Below are 11,108 nucleotides of genomic sequence, written 5' to 3'. Positions count from 1 at the left end.
ATAATCTTGGGGACAAAAGGAACGTCCTGAGAAGAGTTGCATGGACAATTCAGGAATCGTGGTAAATTCCACGGACACAAGTCCAGAAGGGTGGGGAGACCACATAGGTGGTAACATTTTTCAGGATCTATGGTACATCACAATTAAGAAAAATTAATCAAACCTAAAAGAATTAACAGCAGTAAGGAAAGGGTTACAGGTTTCACTGAAGTGGATTTCAGGGAGATACATAGGGGTCATGTCCGACAACACGACAATGGTAGCCTACATAAATCATCAAGGTGGGACCAGGTCAGGTTCTCTGATGGACGAAGACCTTCCAGTTAATTAAACAGAATCTTTCCTCCATTTTTGCTTAAAAAGAACAGGAAATATCATAGCAGATACCTAAGCTGCCATGCAGTCTGCCAATGGGAATGGACTTTGAATCAGGAAATCTTCAGCCAGATCTGTGCCTTCTGGGTTCTTTGACACCCCAGGTTAGATCTGAGATCCTCTGATCTTTCGTTTGGAATCAAGGTTCTTTTTACGCTGGTCCCTCCCTAGGAATTTGTTCTATTTTAGTCTTTCTGTACTGTGCTGTCAGGGTGTAGGGAAAAGATAATTACTTACGGGCAATTTTATTTTCCCAGACAATGAAGGCACCATGCTTATTCCCTCCACTGATTGTTTTGGGGCGGTAAATGCCTTCCCTTTATTCACTGAAAGGAAAATTTAAAAAAATATATGTGTGTATATAGCACTGTATGTATGTTTGTGTCTTTAAAGGAGCAGCTACCTCAAAGACATATGGAGAAGTTCCACCTTTTAATTCTGTTCTATTCCTGGAGGGGTGGGGGGTGGCAGATATTCTCTCCCTGTACGGTGCTGTCATGGTTCGCGAAAATCCAATTACCGGTAAATAATTATCATCTTTTGAACAGCTTGTTAAAAAGAATTTGCTTCTTCACTATCCAAGGAACAAAACCAGTCACATATGCAAGAAAGGGAAATTTTGGAGGCTGTATATTAGAAGCCATTGTTTCTTCATGGTTTGCTCTTTCATTTTACAGTGGTCAAGAAATGTTACAATTTTTATAATAAACATGTTATGGCTGCCAAAATAAATTTAACTTTATGAGCTAATACCAAACTTGTTGTTAGTCCACAAAAAGGGATGATTTTTTTTTGATGGCTAAAAAAAGTCAAGCCATAGTTTTTTCAGTTTGCAAACAAACCTGTTGATACTTCTTCATTCTTCCCGAAAAGTAATAATTTTTCATCTTCTGCTTGTCAAAAAGCCATGATATTTATATAAACACATGGCAAGCAACTACCCCATGAAAGGATAATTGTAGGAACTTTTTCAACCCTTTAAGAAATTAGTAATTATTGTTTTTACTATATTTTTCTTCCCTAGTAAGAGACATAACTTTTTTTTTCCAAACAACATAACCATATGAGGGCTTGTTTTTTTTTGCTGGACGAGTTGTAGTCTTTAGTGATCCTATTAATTTTACTATAAAATTTACTAAAAAAAATATATAATGTTTTAAAATGTTAATTGTATACTAATATTTACCTAGAAATATGATCCTTTAGGACAGGGTCCTTGGGTTACCGCAACGGAGACTAAGGGCTAATCTAGGAGATAAGGCAAGGGCAGAGGCCCTGGCGTCTTCGCCATCTGAAGTATCCCGGGGAGCAAGGAGAGCTAGGGTGCCCCCTAGTGTTAGGAACACGAAAGGCGCCCCAGGTCACTCGTCAGTCGAATCATGACAGACAGCATGATTACAGCGATACCAAACACAGACTTTTTTTTTTAAGTGGTGAAAAGAAATTTGGTTTTAGTTTTCCTAGACATGCTATTCATTTTCCATAAATAAAGCTGTGTGAAGGTTTCTTTTTTTCCATGGTGTTTATATTCATACTACTTAACCCCAAGAAGATGCCATAGTATTATGGAAAGGACAGGATCGACAGACATGTCAATGATATGAATGATAAAGGGAAACTACATTTTCAAAACATCTTGATTTATTCAGCATTTAATATGAGCACAACGTGCAGAAATACACACATTTAGATTCTTTTCACATTCTTTCAATGAGGTTTCTAATGTTATGCCACGCTGAATACATTTCAGCATGCAAGTCATCAAAATCCATTGCTGGCAGCACCCTTTGCAATTGCCTACCAATGATGTCCCATCTGTGCTCGATGGAAGACAAGCCCAGAGATGTTGCCAGCCATGGTAGCATGTTTAGGCTGCTGAAACTAGCAAAAATAACATGTTGTCTGGTGTTGTCATGTTGCAAAAACAGCTTACGGGAAACTTAGAGAAGTGACAGTGCCACTGGTTACTTGGTTCCACCATTAAATCAATGTAACAGAGCTTAGGGAATGAAGGCTATAGGGGTCCGGTTACCATACATCATCGCACACCATGCCATAATGCCGGGAGTAGCACTGCTGTGACATTCCCTTATGAAGGCCTCTCCATAGCGCTGCCCGCATGGTCTCCAGCTGAATCTCTGTGTATCATTAGGTCCAAGACAAAAGCAGGACTTGTTATTGAATTAAATAGACTTTCACTCCCATCATGCACTGCAACATGACAGCTTTTGAAAGCGGTGGTGTGAGATATATGGAACACCAGTAGCTGGATAACTAGCACATAACATAATATCATGTAAAAGTCTTATGATGGTTTATGTATACACTGTTTGACTACTTAAGCTTGATATGTTGGTTCACGACGCGCAATTTTTCTAAACTGATGATCCATTCATACAGAGGTTATCCTATGTGCATCTCTTACTGTCATTCTAATTTGTTGTCCCAACCATTGAGGTTTGTAGTATTGAACAGTGCTAACATTTCGGCCTAAAAGTGATCTTGTAGGCAGACGGTCTACAAGATCACTGGTAGACCCTCGGTCTCTCAATCAAGGATTCTGTTTCTCTCAGTTGGCCACAAGTGGCATGATGATGATAAAGAGGCAGCAAACAATCATTCAACTTTATACAATTTTTTTAGGCTTCATGTGGTTAAAAAAACAGTGGTATTCTGGCTGTATTGAAGTTACGTGCTTGAAAGTTTGATCATTTGCAAAATCTTATGGCTTGTCTTTATTGGTTGTACAATTTCAATGTTCAGAGTGATTACTTGGATATCAATTACGTTTCAGCAACAAATGGTAGTTGGTAATTGCATACATTTTCTCATCATAAAATTATGTACAATAACAAATTGTATTGTGGTACCATGTTAGCCAGAAAAATCGATGTGAATACTTTTCTGCCCAATGTTGACAGAAGTATTATAGGAGTGATACCTTTATTGGCTAACCAGTTTTCTAGCGAACTAATTTTCTGGTTAGCCAATAAAGGTATCACTTGTAGAATACTTCTGTCATCATTGGGCAGAAAAGTATTCTCATCATAAAATAATGCTATAAATAGTTTCATTTTTTTGTAGGCAAGTGACTTTATTAAAACTGTTTTTCTTGTATATGTTGTCAATAAGATTGTTAAAAATGAAAAAGCACTAGTATCCAATGTGAGTCTTTTGATGTGTAACAAGATTTCTTTTCCGAGTAAAACATTTCCCACATTCTGAACATGAAAATGGCTTCTCCCCTTTGTGAGTTCTTTGATGTCTAGAAAGATCTGTTTTATCAGTAAAACATTTCCCACATTCTGAACATGGAAACGGCTTTTCCCCAGTGTGAGTTCTCTGATGTCGAGCAAAGTTTGATTTCTCATTAAAACATTTCCCACATTCTGAACATAAAAATGGTTTCTCCCCTGTGTGAGTTCTCCGATGTTTAATAAGATCTGATTTCACATTAAAACATTTCCGACATTCTGAACATGAAAATGGCTTCTCTCCTGTGTGAATTCTCTGATGTCTAACAAGATTTGATTTCACATTAAAACATTTTCCACATTCTGAACATAAAAATGGTTTCTCCCCTGTGTGAATTCTCTGATGTGCAACAAGTCTTGATTTAATATTGTAATATTTCCCACATTCTGAACATGAAATTGGCTTCTCCCCTATATAAGCTATGTCATGTTCAACAGCCCTTCGGTGACTTTTGTTCTGCATACTGATCCTTGAAGCAAATGAAAGGAACTGTTGAAAACGGTCAGATGACAGATTTTTTCTGAGATAGGCTGGAGGTATACCTGGAATAATGAAATGTTCGCCACATATATCTGGTGTGACACCATGATCATCTGCAGCAAAATCAGAACATATCAGATGTTCCTCCGAGCTCCTGGTACAGTGATCTGCCAAGAATAAAACTGATTTTATTATTTATCAACAAAACTGTGTTTAAACTATATGAAAATTGATATTCTATAATTTTAGAACAACTTCTTAGTAATTGTAATATGATTCAATTATCAACTGACTCAGACAAAAGATTTTAAAGCAGTGACTAATAGATTATGATGTTAGAGGTGCTAAAACCTGAACATGGGAAGGTAGAAGCCATCACAGCCTGGCCTATCCCACGAATCAGGAAGCAGATAATGTCCTTTCTAGGTACATCCGGCAATTATAGAAAGTTTGTGCGAAACTACAGTGCTCTGGCTAAACCATTAAGTGACCTGACAAAGAAGAAGCTTCCATCGATTTTTTTTCCTGGACTTCTCAATGTGAGAAATTCTTTGGTGCCCTAAAATCAGCATTGGCTAGTTCACTCATTTTTCAGGCCCCGGACTTCACTCACAGTTTTGAGGTGCAGACTCATGCCGGACTTATGTGCTAGGTGTGGTTATCAGCCAGGTGAACTGTCAAGGTGAAGAGCACCCAATTCTCTACCTGAAGAGGAAATTCCTGCCCAGAGAGGCTGCTTATACGACAGTTGAAAAGGAGTGTTTAGCAGTTGTGTGGACAAAAACTACAGTCATAACTCTATGAGCTCAACTTCACCGTGATCACTGATCATAACCCACTAGGTTGGCTCATCAGACTATTAGGGGATAATGAGAAATTGCTCAGATGGAGCATGATTTTAAAATATAAATGTAATTGTAAGGGAAACTATAATATCGGTAAAATAAACGAGTTAAGGCTGCATCCAAATAATTGTATCTAAAAAAGGGCATAAATTCTGCCTACTCTTATTGCAGGAACTCAGATCCCAGGGGTAGAGGGGTCTACTCAGAGAATACTAAGAGATGTCAAACTTGTCTCCTGAATCCTAGCTTTAAAGGGGTTAGCAAATGGTCAGAACTAGGTAGAATATTTCCTACTGACTGTGTAGATAAGAGTGGGAGGGAACATGATATTTGAAATGCAAGCTCAAGGTCCAGTCATCAAACAGCAATTTTTAAATAGTCCAATCAAGTGGTGCTGGAAATATGAGCCTATCGTCAGGACTTTAAAAAGCTGTGTGGCACAAAAGAAGTTGTTCACATGTGATGGGTGCCTAGGAGACTGATGTAATCCATAACTCATTTCTTCTTCAAGGAAAGACAAGATAACTGTAGACAGAAATGTTTAGGTATTTCTGTTATTCCTCCATTTTTATTTTATAACTGTTTTACATATTTGTGTTTAGTTTTATTTTTACTTTTTTATATCTTTTATTGTGAGTACTATATTTTTATATTAAAGATTAAAATCTTTAATACGGTAAGTTTGATCCATGTATGCTCCAAGAAATCCATAACCTTTGAGAGAGTATGTGACTTTTGTTTGTCTGATAGTAATATATTTTGGGGACTCATCAACCCGTGTGTTTGATGAGTGAGGTTGAGTCGCCCGCCAGGGCAGTGGGGATACACGGTACAGGGTCCGGTCGCAATTCAAGGGGTGGTCAAGGTGGCAGCGACCCAGTCCGTGGCCCTGGGCACTCAAGTAAAAGGGGAAAGGTCTTTAAAGGGTTTTAATAATTGTGTTCGTGATGCCACCTTTGGTTCTCGGTCAGAGGGGACCGACACTGCTCTAAGGGGTCCTCTAGGGTGATGTTACTGCAGCAAAGATGGTGACGCTTCCCACAGGTGAAGCGGGGTCCCAGGGCTTCCGGTGTGTTTGGCAGGGTTGGTGAATGGTGGCAAATAAATGGAGGACACAGGTTGCAGTCTTTACCTGGTTTACTGATGTACCGGCAACAGGTGTCGATGGAGTCCAGGAAGCCTAAAGACAAGAGGAAATCCCTTTGCCAGGTCAGTTTGGGAGCCTTCTTCTATGCGCTGGTTTCTAGTCCCTTGCTGCCTGTGGTGTCCTAACAAGGTTCTCTTGCTCTTCTGTCCTGGGACAGTACCTGCATGGTAGGCAACTTGAGCTGTTTCTCTAGGGTCTCTTTACACGGTGACTCCGGGCTCTGGAATGCTGCTGTACCTCAGGTTTAATGTGGGCAAGTCGCTTTTAGCTTCCTGCCCTCCAGTTCTGCTGTGGGACTTGCACTTGCCCACAACCTCGGGCTCCCGGTGCCCAGTTTCTGTGCTCTGCTTAAAGGGGCCCAGTCACAGCCCTCCTCTAGCTCCTAAATTCTTCCGTGCTCCTTTACTGTCTGCTAGCAACTGAACAACTCCACCTCCAGACCAGGATGTATATAGGGAAGTTCCCCTTAAACTGGGTTCATAGTTCCCCCTTCTGGCCTGGAGTCGGAATGTGTTGAATGTACAGCTTACCTGCCAAAGGGATCCCTCCTGTCTCCAGGCATGGCATTACCCTCCCCGAAAGGAAGGCAATACCACTGTGGTACCCGAACTACTGGGGTGCAACAATGGCAGTGTGCGTTAAGTAACTTTGGTGTGCAGACTGTGTCGGGGTGTGATTTATGCTCACTTTATAGCCAAAAACAGAGGCTGAGAGCTAGATTGAGTGAGAGGAGATAAGAAGTGTGCTCATGACACTTATTGCTAGGGTTGGCGGAACGCACCGAATATATTTATTAGATGGGATAGGTGCGTTCGCAACCCGGGATCCACCGTGCAGGAAAGAACCTGCTAAGTAAGGCGGCGAAGCAAATTAGAACAGACGAACTCTGTTACTTCACAGAGCCCGTAGTAAAGAGAACGCTGTGCCCTGTTTAGCTCACAGGGGACACAGCTACTGTGTGGAGCCGACAGTGGTCATGCAGTCCAACCAACACGCAGCTCCTCGGAATTCTATCGGCTATTAGCCAGCCCTGAATTCACACATAAACTCCTCGCCGGAGGTGCCAGCATTCTAGGGGCTTATTTCAGCCGGGTCCCTGACTGCATACACACAACTCCTCGCCAGAGGTGCCAACATTCTAGGGGCTTATTTCAGCCGGGTCCCTGACCACACACACACGACCACACTGGCGCTGAGCTCGTACATATTTGACACTAGCGCATGGCCGTGCGGTCATGAGAACCTTTTATAGCTGTAGCACCTTCAGGACCTTCCAAGAAGGACCAATGGAAGACTGCCACAGAACTTGATCAGGTACAGGACCTTCCTGGAGGACCAATGGTAGTTGCTGCAGTACCTGAGCATGTGGCCCTTGTAAGACTCATGCTGGTGTGGTAGTTGGAGGCAGGTATATCTCGCCCAGGTGTTTGTCCTATGTGAATTAGGCCACTCAGTATCTTCAGGGTGCTAATGGGTTAATAAGTGCAGGAATAAAAGATGACCAGCTGGGGGTTTCCAGCCTCAGCCTGGGGCACACAGATTGCCTGTCTGTGTGAGACAAACGTGAGTGAGAGCTGTGTTCAAGAATTGTGTAATGTTAGCTGGGTGGGAGAAGCACCCCCAGCTGTTGAGATAGCAACGTGTTGGTTTAGTTAGTGCCGAACAGGCTAGGATTTATATTTAGGTTTTGTTTTTCTATGTTGCTTTCACGTTAATAAATCTGACCTGAGGTCAGCTTGCTCAGAAACCTGCTGCTGTGATTCAATGCACAAACCACGTGGCCTTTGACCCCAGCAAAGGCGATCCCAGACTGTTGTGTCACATTATGGTGGAGAACGCGGGCATACCGTGGCACAGGCGACAGCATGGAAGACGTGGTGAAAGCCTTAGTACAGTCCACTGCCGTACAGCAGCAGGCCACTGCCGCACAGCACGAAGCTAATCGCTTGATGGCCGCACAGCTGAAAGAGATAGTCGACATGACGGTTGCAGACCGCCAACTTCTCCAACAGGTGGCACAGCGTCTGGCGAGCATGCCTGTTGCGGACCCGGAAGCAGAGTCCAGAAGGATCCATGTGAGTCGATACTGGCAAAAGCTGACTGCAGAAGATGACGTCGAGGCATACCTGACAACGTTTGAGCGGACGGCATTGAGAAAGAAGTGGCCGAAGGCACGGTGGGCCGATTTGATTGCCCCGTTTCTCTCCGGCGAGGCCCAAAAAGCTTACCATGATTTGGACCCGGAGGTCGCTCAGGACTTTGAGAAGCTGAAAGCTGAGATCCTGGCCCTGCTCGGTGTGACGACGGCTGTCCGGGCACAGAGGGTACATCAGTGGACATACCTGCAAGATAAACCGGCGCAGTCTCAGATGTTCGACCTGATCTACTTGACAAAGAAATGGCTGCAACCCGAGGTACTGACAATACCCGAAATAATCCAGCGGGTTGTCCTGGACAAGTACCTGAGAGTACTACCGCCAGCGCTGAAAAGGTGGGTAAGCCAAGGAAATCCCACGACAGCGGATCAACTTGTGGAGTTGGTCAAGCGTTATTCCGTGGCAGAAGGACTTCCCGACGACACCGCCAACCCCCGTCTGTGCCTCCTCCTCGTGGAACCGGTAAGACTGTTCCAGGGACCACGGGTGAAGGAAAATCGCTTAAAACTGTGGGGGAGGAGCCCGGGACTGCTCGCACTCCGAGACCAAGAGTATTGGACGGTGGTCTCAGTAGGGGACCTGTTAGGTGTTTCCGCTGCCATAAGAAGGGCCATGTTTCTGCGAACTGTCCTGTTACTGCTGAACCCATGCAGTGCGACGTTATAGACTCTAAAAAACGCATGTCTTTGGTTACACAGCTAGTGAGTGTGAATGCGGGTCAAAATGATACAGCGAAACACCTGTGTGTATTATCTGTTGATGGGAAAAATGTTGTGGCATTACTAGACTCTGGAAGTGTGGTGACTCTGGTGAAAGCTAGTCTGGTGGCACTTCCATCTGGTCCGTCTGACAAGTTTTCTGTGACGTGTGTGCATGGTGACACCTGCTCGTACTTAACAGCGGTCATATGGATTTCTACTCCCTATGGGTCAGTGCAGCACAAAAGTGGGGCTCGTTCCCGCATTGTTACAGGATGTAATCCTGGGCAGGGATTTTCCCTACTTCTGGCAGTTGTGGGAGAATCAGTTGCTCCTTCACGGTAGCTGTACCCGTGAATCTTCTCCCATGCCATCTGGAGGTCCCGAGTCCCTAGAGGAGACCCCACAGGAAGATGTTGCTGGGGAGGTTAGTGAATCTAACCTTCCGTACCCCTTTTCCGTCATGGCGGGGGAAACGGAGGAAACTGAGGAACCCCAGCGAGAGGCGGTGGCAGATAGCCATCCGGCACCCTGCCTGCCAGATTTGGGGGTCCAGGTGGATGACTTCCACAGCGAGCAAATGAAAGATCCTACCCTGACTCCGGCTAGGAAAAATGTAAAAATGATAGATGGGGTACCCGTAGAACCTGACACTAGGCCAGCGTACCCGTATATGGTTCTTGAAAATGATTTGCTCTACCAGGTAGAAAAAAAAGGGGAAGACACAGTGCAACGGTTAGTGGTACCCAAACCTTATCGGCGGAAGGTACTGGATTTGGCCCACGAACATATAATGGGGGGACATCTGGGGGTACAGAAAACCACAGAAAGGATATTGCATTGTTTTGTGTGGCCTGGAATACATTATGATGTGCGTAACTATTGTGAGTCCTGTCCAGAGTGCCAAATCGCAGCCCCTAAATCTCGGTTCCGTAGCCCTTTGGTACCCCTTCCTATCATTGGGGTCCCTTTTGAGAGAATTGGGATGGATTTGATTGGGCCCCTTCCCCGATCCGCACCAACATATCCTCGTCATCGTGGACTATGCCACTCGTTACCCGGAAGCCGTCCCTTTGCGTAACACAGCTACCAAGACGATCGCCAAGGAATTGGTACAAGTGTTTAGTCGGGTGGGAATTCCAAAACAGATACTCACTGACCAGGGGACTCCCTTTATGTCGAGGGTAATGAAGGAGCTCTGCAGGCTCTTACAAATAGACCCGTTGCGTACGTCTGTCTATCACCCTCAAACAGATGGCCTGGTTGAGCGCTTCAACAAAACCTTAAAACAGATGCTCCGGAAGGCGATAGACAAAGATGGGAAGAACTGGGATTACTTGTTACCCTATTTGCTGTTTGCCATTAGGGAAGTTCCCCAGTCTTCCACAGGGTTTTCGCCTTTCGAACTGTTGTACGCCCGTCGTCCCCGGGGACTGCTGGACGTCGCAAAAGAAACCTGGGAAGGTCAAGTCACTCCCTTTAAAACGGTGATCGACCATGTAACACAAATGCAGGATCGTATTGCCGCTGTCATGCCCATTGTTAGGGACCATATGTTACAGGCCCAGGGAGCCCAGAGGCAAAGTTATGATAGAGGCGCTAAGGTCCGTACATTTGCACCCGGCGATAGGGTGTTGGTCCTAATCCCTACGGTGGATAGTAAATTCCTGGCGAAATGGCAGGGCCCATTTGAGGTCCGAGAAAGAGTTGGTGAAGTGAACTATAAAGTGTACCAGCCGGGTAAGAGAAAACCAGAACAGATTTATCATGTGAATCTGATAAAATCCTGGAAAGACCGCTCTGCCCTAACGGCGGATCTGCCCCGTCCGGTTTGTTCACCTACCGTACCGGAGGTGCAGGTTGCCGAGACTCTCTCAGAACGACAAAAATCTGAGGTTAAGCAATTTTTGTTACAGAACCGACAGTTTTTCTCCGAAAAACCTGGCCGGACTAAGTTGGTGAAACATGAGATTGTCACAGAGCCTGGCGTCACTGTTCATGTGAAGCCCTACCGGATTCCGGAAGCCCGCCGTGAAGCCGTCTCCCGGGAAGTGATGGCAATGTTGGACTTAGGAGTCATTGAGGAGTCGCACAGCGCCTGGTCCAGTCCAATTGTGTTGATACCTAAACCGGATGGCTCCATCCGGTTTTG

At 44.5% G+C, this 11,108-nt stretch overlaps 1 protein-coding gene across 1 annotated transcript in view; it reads right to left on the bottom strand.

Moving 5' to 3' along the window:
* Positions 1–2,002: 2,002 nt before the first annotated feature.
* LOC138664080 (oocyte zinc finger protein XlCOF8.4-like) overlaps positions 2,003–11,108 on the bottom strand; it is a 29,994-nt gene continuing 20,888 nt past the window's right edge. The window contains exon 7 of the mRNA XM_069750511.1: positions 2,003–4,277. Within this exon, the coding sequence (XP_069606612.1) occupies positions 3,529–4,277 (749 nt within the window). The 3' untranslated portion in view covers positions 2,003–3,528. The remainder of the gene's footprint in view (positions 4,278–11,108) is intronic.

The sequence above is a fragment of the Ranitomeya imitator genome, chromosome 2, assembly GCF_032444005.1.
Source record: "Ranitomeya imitator isolate aRanImi1 chromosome 2, aRanImi1.pri, whole genome shotgun sequence".
Classification (NCBI taxonomy): Eukaryota; Metazoa; Chordata; class Amphibia; order Anura; family Dendrobatidae; genus Ranitomeya; species Ranitomeya imitator.
The sequence above is the reverse complement of the archived record's forward strand: the minus strand, read 5'-3'. Positions and strand labels throughout refer to the sequence as shown.